General features: G+C 41.6%; 1 protein-coding gene across 2 annotated transcripts in view; it reads left to right on the top strand.

The window, feature by feature from the left end:
- The window catches only part of taok3a (TAO kinase 3a), an 87459-nt gene that overhangs the window by 62546 nt on the left and 2935 nt on the right, over window positions 1–21978 (top strand). For both annotated transcript variants that reach the window (XM_083979159.1, XM_083979160.1), the window contains exons 13-20: window positions 1088–1285; window positions 4272–4412; window positions 11136–11372; window positions 12927–13055; window positions 15303–15506; window positions 17664–17903; window positions 19639–19851; window positions 20620–20802. In XM_083979159.1, the coding sequence (XP_083835285.1) occupies window positions 1088–1285; window positions 4272–4412; window positions 11136–11372; window positions 12927–13055; window positions 15303–15506; window positions 17664–17903; window positions 19639–19851; window positions 20620–20802 (1545 nt within the window). The remainder of the gene's footprint in view (window positions 1–1087; window positions 1286–4271; window positions 4413–11135; window positions 11373–12926; window positions 13056–15302; window positions 15507–17663; window positions 17904–19638; window positions 19852–20619; window positions 20803–21978) is intronic.

Here is a 21978-nt window from a genome sequence, read left to right as displayed (position 1 = left end):
TGTTCATAATTTAGTTTTAGATTTATTAATAATATTATTTTTAAATACGTTTTTCGATCTATTAAGTGTGTTTACATATTTTCATTTCTGTTTCTAAATTATTCCATAGATTAACTCCTTTAATTGATACACAGTGCCTTGCAAAAGTGTTGACACCCCTTGAACGTCACATTACAACCACAAACTTAAATGTATTTTATTGGGATTTTATGTGATGGATCAACACAAAGTAGCGCATAATTGTGAAAATAGCGTAAATAAAAATCTGAAAAGTGCGGCGTGCAGTGCATATGTATTCAGCCCCATGAGTCAATACTTTGTTGAACCACCTTTCACTACAATAGGCTTTGTGCCCAGGTCCACTACTTCCTGAACTGAAGCCAGCTCCTTTATTTCTTGTCTTACATTACTGGACAAACTGATTAATCCAGGTGTGTCTGACCTCTCAACAATGGTCAGACACACCTGGATTAATCAGTTTGACCAATAAAGGAGCCGTCTTAAATTCAGAAAGTAGTGGAGCTGCAAGTCTTTTGAGGTGTGTCTCCACCAGCTTTGCACATCAGACTGACATTTTTGCCCATTCTTCTTTGCATAATATCTCCAGTTCAGTCCAAATGTGAATGAATACTTTTGCAGGGCACTGTACATCTTTGTTTTACATGTATACAGAGCATGGGGGATATTATAGCATCCTGATTGTACTCACTTGACTGACCTAAAAGCCGTGCAGGTTGATTCCCTTTTATCTGTCACGTCCACACACTGTTACATATCATCATCACTGCACACACACACTGGAGGAGTGGACTTGTAATTGGAAGACATCTCGCTCAGACAGATGTGCATTGACACAGGTGAATGATACAGACACGCACACATCTAAGCAATTAGAGGTTAATAGGCAATTTAGCATGACTTTGACTCTAATGCAATAATCCAGAGGTCGTTAGTTATTCTCCCTGTGACTGTGTTTTAATGATACAAGTTGGGGAGTATTAAGAGTCTCATCTCTGCACAATTGCGTGACTCATTTGTGGCCGGCACGTCTTAATGAATGTGTTTCTTCTTTTTTTGGCTTCTGCAGGACAGCGAGGCGGCCAGCTGCAAGATGAACAGCCTGGGCAGCAACCACTCCATCCCCAGCACCTCGGTCAGCACGGGCAGCCAGAGCAGCAGCGTGAACAGCATGCAAGAGGTGCTGGACGACAGCTGCTCCGACATGACCATGATGCACCCCCAGGACTACAGCAGCACCCTGGAGTCCTCCCCGCACACAAAGAAGGTAAAGGTCAAGGGTGAAGGAGGAGGAGGGCGCAGAGTTTAAAGAAAGAGCTGGATGACACGTTAAAAAAAAGTCAACACAGTCACAAACTTCAAAATAAAGTGCAAAGACATAACTCTGGAGGGGTACAGGGAAGATGGTGTTCCAACTAGTTTTTATCAATGGAATGAAGGGCGTTAAGGAAGTGGGACAAGTGGAAAAGGGGTGGGATTCATTAATACAGCTTCTTCTCGCTCCTTTTCGAATATGTATGATCATGCTTTTGTGTTTTTCTTTCCAAAATTGAAGAAACAAGTTCAAATCGAGCCTTATTTTGTTTTACATGTTCAAAATAAATCTAAAACAAAACAAAACAAAAAATTACAGCTGGAAACTGTGGTGTTCATCTCAGTGTATTTTAAGATAGGTGTAATAATCTTTGTTTTGGCAACACATGATACAAATAATAGGGATTAACATACATATAAACAGACAGAGGTGTAATGGAGAGTTCGTCACATAAATCCATTAAACAAAGAGAAAGGAAAAACTAACAGAGGATGAAAAAATGTAAAAATCTTAAAATAGAAATCAACATGAAAACGGATCAACTTAAACAGAATTGCACAAAGTAAATAATAGTTAGGATTAATCTGTTGTTTATAAAGATAATCCTCACGGATAAAATTGCAAAGACTAAAACAAATCTCTGACAGCTTTCCTAAAGTGAACAAACGCCAAATCAGAAAAATGAGATGGGAAAGCATGAAACTCTGTAGACTAAAGAAAAAAACCTTTTTTTGTTGTGTCATAGTTTTTAATCATAGGATTTGTCTATTTAAATATTGCTTACTTTTTAACATTTAGTTTTCTCAGCTTATTGTCTTGTTTTTTGACTGACATGAAAGCATGGCACAGTGAAAAATTATTTATTCATACCACACTGTGGGACACGCCTCCTCTCTCTATCAGCATAGACAAAACACAACACGACATGTTTAAAAAAAAGACTTGCACAGCTCCAAAAATAATAATAATTATTATAATAATTAATAACAATAATAATACATACATGTTGTTTTTGGATTACTAAACATCTGAACTATAAAAAATTCAGTTTACCTCAGCCACCTGCAGAAAACACAGGATGACAGAGCCTCCATCCGCAAGTCGGGAGGTGTTACTGAACAGTTTCAAGGTGTCTTCATTATCCCCAATGGGGCAATTTGTTGTGCAGCCAGCAGACAGAAAAAGAACCACATCATACATACAGAATGAAAACTCTGTATGTATGATCAACATGAAAACTCACCAAAACAGTGGACATAATAAATACGGCAGGAGAGCACGATACAAAATGCAGCATAGAGCACATGACATGATACAATAAAGTAAAAATCAGCATAAAGATAAAAAGAGGAGCTAGTTAAAGGACTCACGTGATAGTGTTTTAGAGACTAGTAACAGTGGGAGTAAAGGAGTTCTCGTATCTGTTGGTCTTACAATCTACGGCCAGATGGAAGCAGCGTGGATTCTGGGTGCAGGGGGTGACAGGGGTCATCCAGAATCGACCGGGCTTTCTTAACGGCTCTGTGTTTATGTAAGGATGGCAAGTTATTTACTGTAAGGTAGCCCCAGCAATCTTGCTACAGTCTTTTACAGTGCAGTGCAGACGGTTTTTGTTTTTTAAAGTTAAAAACCCCATACATGTACCAACAGATAAAAGAAAAGATAAGAACAGTAGGCAAGTTTGATGAATATGACACAGCCACTCGACCCAACACTCATCTGCCCACCCAGTTTCAGTGATTTCCATTCAAGCTTTTTTTTTTAAAGAGAGGCCTCTCTGATATAGAGATAACTAAACATCTCATAACTTTTTTACTTTTTATTTTGTCCCAGTGATTGTCCTCTTTCCACGAATCCACTTCCTTAACAGAGTCTATAAAAGACAGCGAGCATAATCAACAAAATGCCATGTTACAGTCTGAGTACAGTCACTGCGGTAATAACTGCACTCCAGAAATGAAAAGGGCACATGGCTCAGTGCAAACATCCTCTGGGTTTCTCTCACTGTTTTCAAGAGTATTCTTCTTAATCTCCTCCTCCTCGCCTTTTTCCTCCCTCCCTCTCTCCCTCCCTCCCGAAACCATGGAAACCATCGACACAGTGTTCGCTGTTTGGCAGATTGCTTTAAGTTCATCACCGACACTGTTCACACTTCAAGAACAAAGGCTGTGTACACATGTCGACACACACACACACAGACACAAATTCCCCCTCTCTTGCAGCTTTTGTCATCCTGCACACACACTTAATTCAACACACACACACACACACATGAACACACACAGGTCATCACAAAGCCAACACAAAATCTCACATGACTTAAAAACTCTGAAGAGAGGCCTGTCACCGCTCTGTCATTCTCTTTCTTCATCTGCTCTTTGTGTTTTGACGGAGCATGAATAAGGACGACGTCGCTTCACACAAACAGGCAGCCGCTGAACTGAGAACAAATAAAGTGACACTTTTTTTTTTTCTTCACATGCTGATGATGATGAAGATGAAGACCCCCCCCCCCCCCTTCATCCTCACATAAAACAAGTCTTTAGGTCCCAGGGCTCCTGAAAGTGTTCGCTCAGTATTTATTTAATTAAAGGAGGAGGAGGAGGAGGTGTTGAGTGTTGTTGACATTTACTCATGTTGTGCAGGGTTACAGTTGACACAGTTTCAGTAAAAAGCTGAATATTCCTTTTGATATTTTGATGTTATGTGATTAAAATCAATGGGGGATTTTGTTATTTAAAGAGTTTTAATACAGTCGCACCTTTTGAGAGAGTTAACAAAAAGAAAGAAAGAAATGAAAACACACATACGCTTTTCGCCTTCAGTTTTACACCTCGTTCACTTCAGTGACATTTGTTTTGGTGCAAAGAAAAAAAACAATCTGGGACTTTTGTTTAATTTTCTCACTTTTCTTCCACTTTATTTTCCCCCCACACAGCAGGACCATCAGTACAACTGGGACGATGGGATCCACAGGGACCACCGGCCCGAGCTGCGGCCGGCCTCCTCCGACAAGAGCAGCCAGGCCCAGAACTACAAGAACCAGGGCCGCTTCGCCACCATAAAGTCGGCCTCTCTGGTACGTTTACACTAACAAACAAACGCTCTTCCCTCCCTTTTTTATTGTCTGTTTGTTTTTAGATCGTAAAACACATTTGACTAAAAAAATGGAAGAAAAAACAAAAAACAAGCTCTTGTAGAGGCTGACATCTTTCTCCGAGTGTTATGTTTACGCCGCGGCAGCAGCAGCAGCAGCAGCAGCAGCAGCATGAGAGTGAGTGTTACTCCCTGTCAATCACGGTGAAGGACGCTGAGTGTGATGTAATGTCTCCTCCGCCTGTGGTGTGGGTTCACCTCAGGTTTTTTTTTTTTTTTATGAGCAGAGCTTTTGCCTCTTTATTCTTTATCTCTTTCTTTTGCTCTTTATCTTTCCTTTACTTCCTCCTCCTCCTCCTCTTCCTCTTTACTCCGTCCATCTTCACCCTCCTCTCTCCTCTCTTCAGCTCTTTGTCACAGCTCTCCACCCGTCTCCATTTCTCCACTATCGTTCCCTCGATTCACCTCGCTCCTTTTGTTTTCCCCTCTTCCACCTTTACACCTCACATTACCACTCCCCCTCCTCCTCTTCCTCCTCCTCCTCCTCCTCTTTCTCCTCCTCCTTTATTTCTCCCTCTCCTGCACTTGATAATACATCATTCTCAGATCTGACTCAATATTCTTGAGTTGAAGGGGGTGGATTTCTCTCTCTCTCTCTCTCTTTCCTTTTCTTTCCCTCTCTGTATCTCTCTCTCTCTCTCTCTCTCTCCCTCCCTGTCTGTTGTCATGGAAACCGGCTCTAGTAACTAGTAAGTAGTTGTGGTGTTGAGTGTGCACGTGTATGTGGTGTGTGTGTGTGTGTGTTTACCCATCCATGACCCAGTGGTTTTAATTGTGAGTCCCTTCTGCTGCTGTCAGGTCTTAAACCCGACATGAGACAACATGAAAAGGAAGATGTGTGTGTGTGTGTGTGTGTGTGTGTGTGTGTGTTTGTTGTGTCCTTGACCAGTACATGAACCACGGATGGATCAAGGCTGTGTGTATGTGTGTGTGTCTGTGTGTGTGTAAGTCTGTTGACCAGCCATGTCTCTCGTCTCTATTCACACACAAACACCACTGGAGATTTTGTTTGTGTCTTTGTTAATCTAAACACAGTCGTAATCTCTCATGACTCGCAGTCTCGTACACACATTGATGGGATTTGTATGAGTCCATCTGGAATTAGTGCACATCCAGTTGTTCAACACATCAAAGTTTTGTGGGGTTGAAATTAGGAACATGCCAAAAAATTAATAAATAAATAACGGAGGCCATGACATTTCAAATCAGCCCTGAAACATCGATATAATTCTTTAATTTCTCATTTTATCTCATTGAGTTGTCTGCAGAAGCCTCAACACAACTAGATCCAAACCTTTTTTACTTTGTGACCCTTTAAATTGAAACGAAAGCAACTGGACTTAGTTGTTTGTCTAGGAAGACGTTTCACCTCTCATCCAAGAGGCTTCATCAGTTCAGTTGAACTGATGAAGCCTCTTGAGGTGAAACGTCTTCCTAGACAAACAACTAAGTCCAGTTGCTTTCGATTTAACCTCCTTTGAAATACTATGACCTGGACAAATGAGAATATGCACCGGCTTGTTTCCCCCTTTAAATTGAACTAACTCGTGGCGCCTCATTAGTTGTTGTGTCTTCTATTTGTAACCAAACAGAGATTATCCTTTTAGTTTAAAGGAGACATATTATGCCCCTTTTCCACAAATTAAAATAGTTCCCATGTGTCTTAAAGACATGCCTGTGACATGCTTCGGTCAAAATACCCCAAGGATCAAACATCACACCCCTGTGCAGAACGGCTGGTTTCAGAGCCTGTCCCTTTGCAATGCAAATGCCCCACTGCTTGCCTCTACCGGTACAGGTAGGGGTGGTATTATGCAAATTAATGACGTCATTGTCAGACAACTGAGGGAACAGCTCGTAAAACCACGTTGATTTCAACCCAGGGAGCCTGCAAATTACAGATTTTTTTTTGTCAATTCTCACATTTTGGGGCCAGAAGGCAAAACAAACACCCAAATATATGTGCAATAGCCTCCAAAAAGTGATATTTCCAGAATATGTCCCCTTTAACATGAACGATTCTGACCTGAAAAAGTGTTAAGTCAACTGTTTGCTCGCCTCTTATAATGATTTATGTCCTTATTTTTGACATATTGTCCCATGTTTATTCATATACTGTACAGTAAGTAGCACAGACTAGCCCCAGCCCAGTAAAGTCGTCATCTCTCTCTCGAGCATCAGCAGCAGCAGCTACACAAAACTTCATAAGAGGAATGAGACACGATGATTTCATTCTGGTCTGGTGTGGGTCTACCTCTCCCTCTCTTTACACAGCATGGGGAGTTTATTCTGGTTTCAGACACACACACATCATCAGTTGTGTTTATCAGAGAGCAGCAGTTTCAAATTTCTCCCAGAAGATAAAGACATTTGTATCCTGTTTGTCCTCTACTTGAAAAGGAAAAGAGAAATTCTCCCCCTCTCCCTCTCGCTCTTTCACTCTTTCCTTTCCTGTCATCCATCTGTTCAAGAGTCGCTTTCACATCACAGAGACATTGTCAGCAGCATCACGCCGCCACACCACACAGTCCTAACTCCTCCATTCTGCTTTTAAAAAAAAAATTTGCTCCGGCTCTTTGAGAGTTGCAGTGGATTAAAGTCAAACTCACACACACACACACACACACACACACACACACACTGCAGCTCAGTGTAACTGAGGCGGTCTGTATTGAAAAGTGGCGGCATCGCGTTAAAAAAAAACCCCCACAGTATCTCTTGTCGTGTGATAGAGCCGGTCCTGCCCGCCGCCGCCGGCAGCGCTGAAAGAGATGACATCATCTTTTTCTGCCGAGTGCAGACGTCCTCAGATTGGCCTCGGCTCGCTGAGACTGGAATAAGCAGGTAGACAAAGAAATGAGAGGAGAGAGGGAGAGAGGGAGAGAGAGGGGGAGAAGAATCGCCGGTCCAGATGGTGAGAGGTGATGGATCGCTGGAGAAAGAAGAAGGGAGAGGAGTGACATGGAGAACAGGAAAAGAGAGATGATGAACAAGAAAAGGGGAAAATTTGAATACAAAAAGACATAAGAAAGACGAGTGAGATTAAGAAATTTCTTCATATACTGTATATCCTGAAGACAAAGAGAAGGAACTGAAGGTGAAATTCAACAAGATTATTAAAGGGGTGAATGAAACGATAGAAGGAGGAGGAGATATCAGATATCAAAGGACAGATAGAAGAGAAGGACAGATAAGCAAACAGGGGTGAGAGAAAAAGAGCAGAGGTTGATTGAAATCTGGATTGACAAAGAAGGACAAGGACTTTGAGAGGCAAAAAAAAAAAGAAAAAGAAAAAGATGGTGATAGTCTGTCTTCACCACCCAGAGGTGACACGAAGAAGCAGAGAGTCTGATCTGATGTAATGTCGGGGAACAAGAAGAGAGAAAGTAAGGGGGGGTGACAGAGAAGAGAAGAGAAGAGAAGAGAAGAGAAGAGAAGAGAAGAGAAGAGAAGAGAAGGAGAGATTTATAATAAAAGAAAGAGAGAGAACAGGATGAAGACTTATCAAGGGAGATGTAAGACGAAGAAGGATGAGGATAAAGAGGTGGATGCAAAGCGAGAAAAAGGAGAATGAGTGTGACACACAAAGCGGCGAGTGAGTGAGTGAGTTAGAGAGGAGAGGAGGGGAGGGCCGGGGTTATTATAGGTCAGATGAAGTAACTGACTGAAGTCGGGGTGAGAGACATCGTCGCAGTCGTCGTCGTAAAATATTTCCCCTAATCTCATTCGCCGCTCGTCTCGTGCTCCGAGTGAATCGGCCTCATCTGCAGCAGCAGCAGCAGCAGAGGAGGAAGTTAAGAGACGAACTGTGGGTGAATGTGAGAGGTTGTGGTTGAAAACCAGAAGCTGCGTCTGCATCTGCGTCCCCGTTGAGGCCCAGCAGATACACGAGCCCCTCTCCACACACACACACACACACACACACACACACACACACACACACACACACACACACACACACACACACACACACACACACTTGTGCATCTACAGGAAAACAGGACAATAAACGAGGGGTCTGCGGAGGCTTCTTGCTTCCCCTCTCTCTCTCTCTCTCTTCGGCCAGATGACTTCACCACATGTCGCTGCCTATACGTCTTCACAGTGCAGCCGTTTCTGCTTTTTCCCCGTGTTGTATTTGACAAAGAGCCAGTTCAGGCTCCAAAACATTGTTACTTTATCTGAGCGCAGTGAGGAAGAACACGTGTGTTGAGTGTCAAAGAGCTGCTACTATATATTTGATTTCTATGTGTTTAGCCCCCTTTTAAAGCTCTTTATGATAAAGTAGTGCACAAAAGTAGCTAAACTTTACCTGAATTGGGTCACTAAGAAAGGAAAAATTAAGTCCTGAGTGTTAATTGGCTCCGGTTTCCAAGATTAGGCACAGCAGTTCGGTAAAAAAATATATAAATATATAATAAAATAGTCTTCAAGTGAAGATAAATTAGTTTTAAACTTCCATGTGGCACCATTTTCATTCTTCTACTGTACATTTGAAGTTATTTAGGCATCATGATGACACCCCTTCCTCCTTCTTACATACACATAGTTATAAATCTGTATCATTAAATATCTTACCTTTATCACCTGTTTTAGCACATTTTTTCTTGGGAGGTTGATAATTTCCCCCCAAAAGACCATTGCTGTCTGATAATGTCCCTCCTCCTCCTGCATATTTGTTTGTATTAAATCAATAATCAGTCACGTCAAACACCAACAGCAGCAGCAGCAGCAGCAGCACACACAACATTTGGTAACTTTAATTAACAGGCCACTAATTATGTGATAATGCCAAGAAGTAATGGTCAGTTTCATATTTTCATAGTATTGTCACATTTTCCATATAGGTAAAAGATTACACATGCTTTTCATGCTTTTTAGGAAAGGCCAGAATTTTTCTCTTTATTCCTGGGTTATTTCTACACAATCAATTGTTATTTCTTGGGGATATTTCTCGACATTACTATGAAATCGACCGTTATTTCTAGGCTCTACACTTCATGACGCAATGACTTGTTATTTCTTGGCTATTTTCACGTAATCATCGGCCCGTAAACTAAAGGGGTTACCCAACATTTCAGTTTATTTCAGACGGACCTCCTTCACCGTTCGATTGCAGAATAAGCAGAGTGAGTGAGTTCAGCTGCTTGAATTCCCACTGATCTCACTGGTACATTCACCTTTAGCCTGCATGTGCCCCCTCCCTCCTCTCTCCTCCTCCGAGCCCCCCCACCCCTCCCCACCACCCCTCCGCTCCCTGAATATGATCTCCTTCTCCAGTCCCTGAGCCTTGTGTGAAAGAGGCCGTCACATGACGTGACTTGGTCCTTTGTGGCGGCGGCAGCGGAGCAAGTGACCAGGATTGGGGAGCTGCTATTACAGTAGGGGTATTGATTCAGCACAGATTAAAAGGGAGGAGGGAGGGGGGGGGGGGTCAACCTGCCATCTATATCCACGCCAACACTCCCCCTCCCTCCTTTCCTCCCTCCCTCACCCGTTCCTCCCTCTAGATGCTCTTAACTTTACTTTTCATTATTTCATTTTTTAACTCTCTCCCTGTCACTCTCCATCTGCTGAGTCTCCCCCTCCTCCCTCATCTCTCGCTAACCCACCTCCCCACCTCCTCCCCACCCTTCTCCAACTTCTCTCACTCCTTCTCAATGAGGTATTCATGTGACCCACCTGCTGTCCGCCGCTTAAGCGTTAGCCCGACTAAAGAGCCGCTCTGTGCTCTTGTTGGCCCGCAGACTTGGCCTGCCTCATTCATAGTTCACACGCCTGCTGCCTGCCTCCGCGGCCGCTGCGTGCCCAGGGCGCGAACCAAGGAGATAGTTGAGGGGGAAAAGCGAGAAGGGGGGGCAGAGGGGGTGGGGGTCCCTCTTCCAGTAAGTCGCGGGGTCTCGGGGGGTGGCGGCACCAACCGGAGCTCAGACAGGGTCCTGTCGGGCGTAGGATGCTGCACAAGGTTCCTGGATGCTGGTGCACTTGGCTAAAGTCGCCATCATGTTTGGCCTGAGGAGTTCAGGTGGGAGTTATGAGAAGATGCGGAGCGAGTATTACCTCGACGTGGAGAACCCCTTCTGCTCGCAGGTTGGTGTGTCAGCTGCAGGGTTAGGGTTAAAAAAAAAAAAAAAAAAAAGGAAATAATAGGAGATGCTTCAATGTGGTCTGTCGTTGAATATTTGGTTGTGTTTTTTTTTTCATTTTCCTGTGTAGTTTTTTATTTCTTGCTTTGTTTGATTTGAACGTGTTTCCAATCCTGTTTGGTTTCCTGATCTATGCAGTGAGGATGTATGTGCGATGGTCAGATGAAAGAGCTTTTGTTGGGGATGGAAGGAGCAACTGCATCTGTCTTTATTTCTTTAATTCTTGCGTCTTTAATTTAGCATCACTGGATGAAAATGTTCAGGTTTTAAAATTGCAGATCTGTAACACTTGAATTCTTTTCCAGCTCGTCTTTGAAAAGATAAAATGTTGTTTCATATTTACAGAAGACAGGTGTAGAGGTTAAGTGTTGCAGCTTGGATGCATCCAGTGTTTCAAAACCCTTTTCATCTCTTTCAGTTTGTTAAATACAATGTTTATTTCTTCAAAACATCTCAGCGCTCACATCCCTAAAACTTCTTCTTTTTCTTCTTCTCCGCAGGTGACCAAGCAGATCCACGAGCATGAGCAGGAGAGCGAGCTGCGGGAGCAGATGTCGGGCTACAAGCGGATGCGGCGGCAGCATCAGAAGCAGCTGATCGCCCTGGAGAACAAGCTGAAGGCCGAGATGGACGAGCACCGGCTCAAGCTGCAGAAGGAGGTGGAGACGCAGGCCAACAACGCCTACATCGAGCTGGAGAAGCTGGCCAAACGCCACGCCGTGCATTCAGAGAAGGAGGTGGGATTTGTTGAGTTGGAGGGGTCGTCTTTGTAGGACATGAGTGGAAAGCATCGGTACAGTACAGTAACCCCCCCCTAAGTTATTTCACAGATGATCACAGCGGCCTACATGTACGGCATGCAACAGTTGGCTGAGGGATAAGGTTTTTGTTTTGGAAAGGAAAGAAAAAAAAAACCAGGGGAGGACACGATGTGGAAGTTATTTTTAATCGTGTGGTCAGGGGAGGAAAAGTTGAATCCAGCTCAGAAATGTTATTGTTTGAAACCACGAAGCTCCGACCTCAGACTGACGCACGCTGAGGAGGAGGAGGAGGAGGAGGAGGAGGAGGAGGAGAAGTTAAAGTTAAAGTCAAGACTTGACACACTGCTGCCACCCAATGATACATGAGATGAAACACAAGGGGCAGAAGTGGGTCACAGAATGTCACGCTCTGAAAAACAAGCTGCTGCGTATCTCTGTGATTAGCACACACACACACACACATACACACACACATGCAGCGTTTGTGCCGCACCAGCCGGCGAGATAGTGTATCAATCTATCTGTACATGAAGACCAGACGTGTGCCTCTCGTACAGCGACAGCAACATAAACACACAACGTCACGTGTCAGATGTGACGGGAGGACACGGCATCATAGTTTACATCGACAGGGGTCGCTGTAGTATAGATGGTGAATCACTGAAGAAGAATAAGAGCTACAAATAATGATAATAATATAATAATAACTTTCTTTAGACATTCATCGTTAGATTTGTTTCCTGGTTAATCGTTTCTTAATGTTTTTGAAAGTCTTCAAATGCAGTTCCCATCCAATCAATCAATTTTGTATTGGATTTTTTTGTGTTTTTGTTAAATAAAACTGAGATGTGGCAGGCAATAAATGTGCAAAACAACAAAAAGAAAAGAAAAAACATACAGTACCGGTAGATATAATAGAAAAGCAAAAAGAAAAGATGACAACAATAGTAGAACTGCTGATGGAGATACTGTTAACAATAGTAAAAATGATAAATCGGCACTAAGCCTCAGCTAGTTCCATGTCCGTATGTGAACAAACAAAAGTACGACATCTAAACAGGTCTTTAATGGCTTTAAGTGAAGTATTTGAGAGAAAAAAATAATAAATAATTAAATAAAATAACATTTTATGAAGTATAAATCCTCTCACTGCACAGACTATTTTAGTTTTCTTTGCTTTGGACAACAGGAAAAAGCTTGCACACTGATCAAAAATGGGAATGTCCACTAGAGAGGTTGACGGATGTAAAACATATTTAATGGTCCATCAAAAATAATAGAAAAGTGCAACCACAGTGAAAAGAGAAAACAAAAGCAACTAAGACAAAAACGTGTTGGCCTACAACACAGCCATCTTCAGTCTGCCTCATTCTGTTTGTTTGTTTTTTGCTTGAAATGATGAATAGATTTTAAAGGCGGCTTTCACTCCCTCCTGTTGTGTCAGTTCAAGTTAGTATGTGACCAGTTTTTTTGCTCACAGAGTTCAACTCAACTCTTATGCTAACATCTCCTGTCCCCGTCCCCCCCCAGATGAAGACGGCGTTGGCGGACGAGAAGAAGTTCCAACAGCAGATCGTGGCCCAGCAGAAGAAGGAGCTGACCACGTTTCTGGATAATCAAAAGAAGCAGTACAAACTCTGCAAGGAGAAGATAAAGGAGGTGTGCCATGCCGCCATGTTTGTTTTGCTTTCCCTTTTCTCCTCCTCAGGCGAAGCTCCTTTGTACGCCTCTCCTGTGTGTGTGAGAGAGTGTGTGTGTGTGTGTGTGTGTATGTGTGAGAGTGACACGCGGTCCTGTGTGCTGTTTACTGTTGAATCAGCCCTCCTCCACACAAACATGCACATTCAAGTACCTCCAAAGTGAGTCTTTTTGGAATTTGCGTTGAGTCACCCAGCAGGCAGCCTACTCACTTATGTACCTACACATGTGAACATACATACACACAGACACACAGACACACACACACACATACACTCACACTTACACAAATGAAGGAAAAAACACACGAATCTCACATATGCACTTAGGGATGTCACGATTATAGATTTTCTTGGTACGTTTATTGTCAGAGGTGTTACGATTATTATGCATCAATAAATTTCACAACACTATGAATGTGTAAAATCAATTATAGTCAAAATATAATTACATTACTAACCTCTTAATATAGGTCCAGTTATTAATCCCCCGGGGGAAGTGTTTGAAATATTTAAGTCATTAATTGTCATCTATAACAAATGTTTAAGTTTATTTGAATCATTTTTTGACAATACAAATAACAAGCTAACATTTAAATTCCTACCAATTCATTGTTACTTTAGATAAATGGACCAGTATCTGTGCATTTTCCTTTACTTTGGCGCCACATCTGCCGATATGGTTCCGACATAATCTTTTTTTGGAAAGTGACGGTATTTAGGAATCTTTATGATCAATTAATTGTGGCGTTTAATACCGCGATTAATTGCGAAAACAAGTAATTGTGACATCCCTACGCACAGTGTAGTGTACATGTATGCAGCGTTTATGTGCCTCCTCCTCCTCCTCCTCCACAACCTTGAAAACTCCAGAGTCCAGAGAATATCCAGTACATTACTCCTGCGGGCCGGGGGAAGTGTACTGAAAGTGTGTGTGATGATACACTGTGTTTTTCAGTTACAAGATAAGTGACCAAAATTAGGTCAGCGCAGTTAAAAGAAAGCGTCGCTGGCAGGGAGAGATATTTCCCACCAACTGAGGGGCTATAACGGAATTAGACACCACTGAGAGCGGGGATCAGACTCGTGTGTTAAGTGCATTAGCTCGAGTTGTAGATTACCTTTAAAGCCCATGAAAGAGAATGAGCACTCTGAAAAACTGAGGAGGGGAGGGAGGGAGGGAGCGATAGATTTGGCTGGAAATTATCTTTTTCTTCTCTTCTCTCCTCCCTCCTCCTGGCTCTTGAAAGTCAGCTGTAGTTCAAGACAGAACAGGTCAGATAGAGTTTGGGCGCATGAGCTGCAAACGTTTAACAATGTTGAGTCTTTCTTCGACAGTACAATGTGTAAAACAAAACTAAACACAGCACACACACACATATTTGTTTTGTAAATAGTTTTAGACTAATCTCTCAAACTGGACCACTCACACACCCTTCACTGCTCATGATGTATCCGCTCATCCCAGATTTATATGGACACATAAAGCTGAAACAGCACATACAGTACAGGTGCATCTCAATACATTAGAATATCATGGAAAAGTTTATTTATGTCAGTAATTCAGTTCAAGATTCAAGATTCAAGATGTTTATTGTCACACAGATGTACAAGTACATGCATTGTGAAAAACTTAGGTTGGGGGGTGCTCCACAATACACATAAATAAAATCGAAACGAAACGAAAAGTTCATTGTTCATTTAGATTGATTTTATGCTTGGAGTTCAAAAAGTGAAACTAATACAACATATACTGTAGATCCATTACACGCAGAATGAAACATTTCCTGTCTTTATTTATTTAATTTCTTTTAATTGTAATGATTATGGCTCTCAAAAAAATGTGAATATTACAAAAGACTAAAAAGCATTTTTAATATGGAAATGTTGGCCTTCTGGAAAGTATGTCCATCTATATGCACTGACTTGGAACTACTTGAAATAGACTTTTTCATGATATTCTAATTTATTGAGATGCACCTGTACATCACCCACCAGAAAGGTCAAAATGTACCAATCACAGTTCAAGTTTACTTTATTTGTCACATGTAATTAAAGTGAAATTCTTGCGTGCTTTTGGTCATTTGCGTAACATAAATAGAGATACAATAATATAAAAAGAAGAATAAGAGAAGAATGAATGAAGTGTCCATCCTTTGACCTCCTGTCTGTCTGTCTCTTCTGTCTCCTCCTGTCGCTGCTCGTTCAGGAGATGAACGAGGACCACAGCACACCCAAGAAGGAGAAGCAGGAGCGTCTGTCCAAGCACAAGGAGAACATGCAGCACTCCCAGGCCGAGGAGGAGGCGCACCTCCTGTCCCAGCAGAGGGTCTACTACGACAGGAACAGCCGCGCCTTCAAGCGCAAGGTCATGATCAAGAGACACGACGTGGAGCAGGAGCAGATCAGAGAGGTGTGTGGAGGACGTCGCGCATCCATTATATTATTACACACACAACAACACGCGTCATTTAATAAGTCATTCATTAGTTAGGAATTTAATTAAGACTTTGGTTGTTCAATTAACCACCAAACCAAGTCTGTGTTATTGTCGGTGTAAACAAGCAAAAATGTTTTTCCCAGCACTCAGCAATGTGCGTCCAAAATAACAAACGCCATTGTTCTGTAGATCTGTGAGGTGTTTCCTATTAACTCTAAGGAGATTATTGCAGAGCAAAGCGAGGCAGCAATGTCGTAATCTGAAAAGCTTGTTGTTCGCAAATCTGGAGGAAGTTTTTTCGAAGTTCCCAAATCTCACTGTGGGAAAATAACACACGACCTCATGGTTTTTTAATTCACTTCAAATGTATTTATATGATACCATATCATGCAGAAGCAGTTCAGAGTGCTTTACATGGAGATAGGACAACATGTTAAAAAGGAAACAGCAATAGATGCTAAAACACACAGAAGTTCACACACATAAAGACATTTAAGAAAATGCACAGCTAAACAGAAAAGTCTCAAGATCATGTGGTAGATTATTCCACTCTTTAGGTGCAAAGATGCTGAAGGCCGTGTCACAGAGCAGGTCTCTACTTTTACATGATGGTGGCTTGTAATCAAATCAAAGTTTATTTACTGTATATAGCACTTCACAGCATCTAAAATGATGATCCAAGTGCTTTACATAAAATAAAAATTAAAACTTAAGAGCACGACAAGAATAAGACAAATTTTTGTAATTTATTTTTTATTGACATTCAGAATCAGACGTTCACATCCAGTACATCATATGGGCACCTTCATTCATCTTATATCCGCCCTAAATTCCAAAATTATATTTTGGTTTTATACGAGCAATAGGAAGAGAAACAAACAACGACAACAGAAGTAGTGGGGAGTGATCCTTTTCATACACCACAGTCATTGGTTTGTGAAAATAAAATCAGGCCTATGGGCCGTGACATACAGTATTTGACCCAGTTTTCCCAGTATGAAGCGAATTTATCCAATTTGTGATTAACAAATGCTGTTATCTTCTCCATTTTATAAATGTCCGTTGTGATGTCCATCCATCCATGTATGTATGAATGAATGAATGAATTTATATGCACCAATTAAGGTGCCCAGCCTATAAGGCCTATAAGCCTACAAGCCACATTTCATAGTTAGACAACAAACAAAATCATCAGTGTATAGACAAAACAAAAACCACATGGAATTCACATAAATAATTCACTTTTTCTTAGTCTCCAGGTACTTTTTATGAAAGTAGCTATAGTAAAGACTTCTTTTCTGAAGAACCATTCCAACGTTACCTCATCATCAACTCAAAACAACTCAGGCTTCACATTTAGCATTTTCTGAAACAAAAGCTGCCTGTATTTAGAGTTTAGAGTCCTGGTAATGCTCTTTTTACAGGCCACCAGCAAGATATGTATTAAATGTTTATCTCTTTTTTGGCCATTCCTGAGGTATGTGTCCGAAAAACATAGTCTTACTCTAAAGGGGTGTTTTGCATTTGAAGATATCCTGTAGGGCAGTGGTTCTCAAGGACCCCTAAAATTGATGCAAATTAGACCACGGACCCCCATTGGAAAAAAATTTGAAGCAAACACCAGAAATACACAAATATTGTTCTGAGATTGAATAAGGTTATTTTTTTAGTTAATGTTTGTTCAAAATAGAGCCAATGGTGTGAATTTTTGGAAATATTGTAGAGAAATTTCTGGAAAAGGTAAGATTTCTTAAAAAAAAAAAAAAGTTAAAAGTTTCTAGAAAAAAGTGGAAAACTTTCTAGAAAAAAGTGGAAAACTTCCTAAAGTTTAAAAAAGAATTCTAGAAAATGTGGTAATAGTTATAAAATAAATAGATAAAAATAATTGATTTAAGTGGTAAAAATCTCAAGAAAAAGTTGGGGACCCCCTTGAATCCTCTCAAGGACTCAACTTTGACAACCATTGCTGTAGGGTATTGTTGATCAAAAACTGAGACAATTTAAACATTAAACGATAATAAAACTCAATGTTAAAAGCCATTCTGAATAAAAAATACGACCAAACAATGATAATCAATCAATATCGGCTACTGAAAGTCTTCCATCCCTTTCCCATCTCCGTCCTCCAAGGAGCTGAACAAGAAGAAGACCCAGAAGGAGATGGAGCACGCCATGCTGATCCGCCACGACGAGTCCACGCAGGAGCTGGAGCAGCGGCAGCTGAAGACGCTGCAGAAGCTGCGGATGGACCTGATCCGGCTGCAGCACCAGACGGAGCTGGAGAACCAGATCGAGTACAACAACCGACGCGAGCGCGAACTCCACCGCAAGCACGTGCTGGAGCTCCGGCAGCAGCCCAAGAACCTCAAAGTGAGTCAACGTGTGTGTGTGATGTGATGTGTTGAGTGACAGTAAGAAAACCTGAACTCTTAAAAAACGCTTTTGTTTCTGGATTCATTTTTAAAAATCTTTCTTGGGTCTTTTTGAGAAAAAAAAAGAATGAAAAAAAAGAGGAATCGGATCTCACCTCGAAGATGGCGCAAGCCGAGAGTAACATCTCTCCGGTTTTGTGTAGTTTTTGATAATGCAGTGATGCAACGTGGATGTAACAAATTAATTTGGAAAGAATGGTGAAAGAACATACAAAACGTGTCATCTCTGAATGTCATTTCATTTTAATTTGCTTTTGAGGATAACACAGACTAGAAACTGTGCCTCTTTTTTTATTGGCCCCCTTTGGCGATGTAAAAACCTTTAACCTTCAACTGCCGCACAAATCTGAAGCTTTAAAATACCAGATAGAGAGAAGAACAGCAGTAGATTTTAAAATGTCTTGTCTGCGTTATTATGTCTGTTATGGATTATGGAGATATAATCTATACAAATCTATCTATCAACTTTGAAGCGTCTGGACTCGGTCTATCATTTTATTACTGGTGCTAAATATGATCCTCACCATTAAGCTCTCTATGAGAAAGTTGGTTGGCCCTCTCTTAATAATAATAATAATAACTTTATTTATATAGCATCTTTTAAAACACAAGTTTACAAAGTGCTTCACAAAACGATACAGAAGAGACAAGTCATAAATGCCATAAAACCATAAGAGGTGGACCGCCGATACAGCAACACAGGCAATACAAGAACCCAACAACAAACTGAGACCAGGAGGACTCAAATTAGAGAGCAGGATGCAGTAAAAAATAAATAAAAGGGGGGTATACATGACAAAAACAAATCAAATGAGATACAATAAGATAAGAAAAGATGGGATAAAAGAGTTAAAATCAAAGAGCATCTGAGTAAACCTGTGAGATAAAATAGATCATAGGATGACATCAAATAAAAGCAAGGACACTGAGTCCACACGCCTCTTGAAGATAGACGCAGGAGGCGTTGGCTTTTATATATTTTTAAGGCCCTTCTAGGCAGACGACCACTGTGTATTGTAAATTTATTGGAGTGGAACTACATGACCCGCTCATCTGATCTGCTGCTACTCAAAGTTTGACGAGTTTGTACAAATATTGGTAAAACTGCCTCTCTCTTCATGGAGACGCACTTCAACACACCCTGAAATTGGACGACCTTAATCTCAGATGGCTGTGTTTCTAATTGTAAATGTTTTAGATGATATTTCTTTTCTTCTTTATTGTTTTGGTTGTAATCATTGTTAGTGTTTTTAATGTGCTCGTTAACTCGACAGCATTGAAAACGAGGGAAACCTCAATGTCCTTCGAGAATAAATGAAGGTTGATGCAGGGCTCCAGACTTTTGCCCCTAAATGGCAGTCTGGACAGTGCAAGTACATTTTTCAACCAGTTAATTTGCCGGGTTTTTCTTTTAACGCTGGTGAAACGTAGAAAGGGCGACTCAGAGTATCTGGTATCTGTCATGACAGAGGTGTCAGCAGGCCGATGTGTGTGAGGATCATGAATGAAAAGGAAGTCGATTTACGGTGTTCGCCCCAAAATTGTCTGTTTCCGCTCCTAAAATCTTAAGTTAGGAGGCCACTGTGCTCCAAAAAAAGTTATCCTGGAGCCCTGTTAATGGAATAATAATAATAAAACCTGATCGACTCTGTCCGTCCTCTCCGACTCTGCAGGCTCTGGAGCTGCAGATCAAGAAGCAGTTCCAGGACACGTGCAAGGTGCAGACGAAGCAGTACAAGGCGCTGCGCCACCACCAGATGGAGATCACGCCCAAGTCCGAGCACAAGACGGTGCTGAAGGCGCTGAAGGACGAGCAGACGCGTAAGCTGGCCATCCTGGCCGAGCAGTACGAGCAGAGCATCAACGAGATGATGGCCTCGCAGGCGGTGAGTAGAGACACGATGATGATGATGATGATTAGGGGTGTGTCCAAAGAATCGATTCACATAAGAATCGCAATCATTTAATACGATTCAGAATCGATATAAAATGTCCCAAAATCGATAAAAAAAAATTTTTTAAAAATGAAACAAATCTGCCGGCTGTCGGCCTCCATTTCCTTAGAATTTAAAATGCAGCATGTTTAACTGCACTATTTTTTTTAAATAAAGAGGCACTTTTAATTTTGTTACTTACGCAACATGTGATATTGCTTTTATGCAACAGTTTCAACAATTCTATCTAAGCATGGACAAATGTTTAAAACTCAATAAATGTGAAAAAGACACTTTAGTCATTCTGTCTTGCAAAGCAGACTGGAGTAGATCATGAGGATCCTTTGCACGCCGATCGACTGAAGCAGAAATCATTATGAATCAAATCGTTTTGAATCGAAAATTGATTTTGAATCGAATCGTAGCCCCAAAACTCAGAATCTAATCTAATCGTGAGATAGTAAAAGATTCCCACCCCTAATAATGATGATGATGATGATGCCTTTTTCTCTTTCACCTGTTGCTGATGCTTGTTGTGCGTTTGTCTAATATTGTTCTCTTCTTCTTTCTCTCTTTCATTTTCTTCCATCCTTTCACCTCCCATTCTTTCTGTCTCTGTTCCCTCTTTCTCCTCTCTGTGTGTCTTATCCATGTTCTCCCTCTCTCTTTCTCTCCCTCTCTCCCCCTCCGTTGTGGTCCGTCCACGGTCGGCGGTGTCAGCTGCGTCTGGACGAGGCCCAGGAAGCCGAGTGCCAGGCCCTGAGGCAGCAGCTGCAGCAGGAGATGGAGCTGCTCAATGCCTACCAAAGCAAGATCAAGATGCAGACCGAGGCGCAGCACGAGCGCGAGCAGCAGAAGCTGGAGCAGAAGGTGTCGCTGCGCCGGGCTCACCTGGAACAAAAGGTGTGGTGGCCGCGCAAACACTCGTTCGTTTATTAAAGGAGCCATACCATTACTTAGATATATTACTATGTTTTAATACGGCTCTGTACATGAGATAAATGAAAACACAGTAGAGGAAAAGCGTTTCTAATTTTGTCCATGAGAGGAAATTAAATGTATTTTCTCTCAGGTGTTAAAAAACTGGACTAAATCTGATGTTTCACATTAAAAAAAATTTAAATTCAAGACATTTCCAAAGGCAAAAGTGAAGGGTAAAAAAAAAAAAAAAGTAAAATTAGAAATCACAAATTCATAACATGGCTTCACAGGACGCCGACTGCCACAGAGAGACAGGAAGTAGCCCGAGGCTTCACAATAAAAGAGAAGCAGCAGACATAAAGTTCGGGGTGGCACAGTTTAAGGCCGATGTGTAACCGCCTGGTTTAAGATTTTATTGTATATTTAAGTAGTGACCTAACACATCTCTTTTAGAAAAAAAATATATATATGATGCTGCTGATGCGTTTAGAGGCGCCACCGTAATTCAAAGAACAGCATGTGGACGTCATTATACCTGTTTGTATGATTCCTCGCCTCTCATCCACCTCTACAATAATAATAACTTTATTTATACAGCTTTAAAAACACAAGTTTACAAAGTGCTTGACAAAAACAGCATATAAAGTCACAAACATGCGTCATAAAACCATCAGCAATGGGCCGCCCAAGGAATACAAACAATTTTGACTTGAGGTGTGTTGAAACAACATTTCATACAAACACCTTAAGGTTGTAAATGACTTCAGACTCCATTAAGAAAGAACAAAATGACTTTCACAACCTCTAACACACACAAATGCACCCACTTATTTGTATTACATCCAACAGGAACAACGCTGCACCACATACAGGAACGTAAAAAAAACAAACCAAACCCTTTTAAGGATGTGAGGGTCTGTGGACAAACACAAACGCGGCGGTAATGAGCTGCAGTGCAAACAGTCGGAGCGACGCCTCGGTGCTTAAGCGAACAGGTCCGGATACACATTTGCATCCACCTCAGCAGGCGGCGCGGCCATGAAAGGCGACCCAGACACACACACACACTCACACACACACACAGATTTCCCTCCCCACAGGTGGCGATGACAGTGGCATCATGCCTTCCTGCAGGGAGAAACACGACCGTTTCTCTCC

This window comes from Trachurus trachurus (assembly GCF_905171665.1).
Source record: "Trachurus trachurus genome assembly, chromosome: 9".
NCBI lineage: Eukaryota > Metazoa > Chordata > Actinopteri > Carangiformes > Carangidae > Trachurus > Trachurus trachurus.
This window is presented reverse-complemented; position numbering and strand designations above follow the sequence as displayed.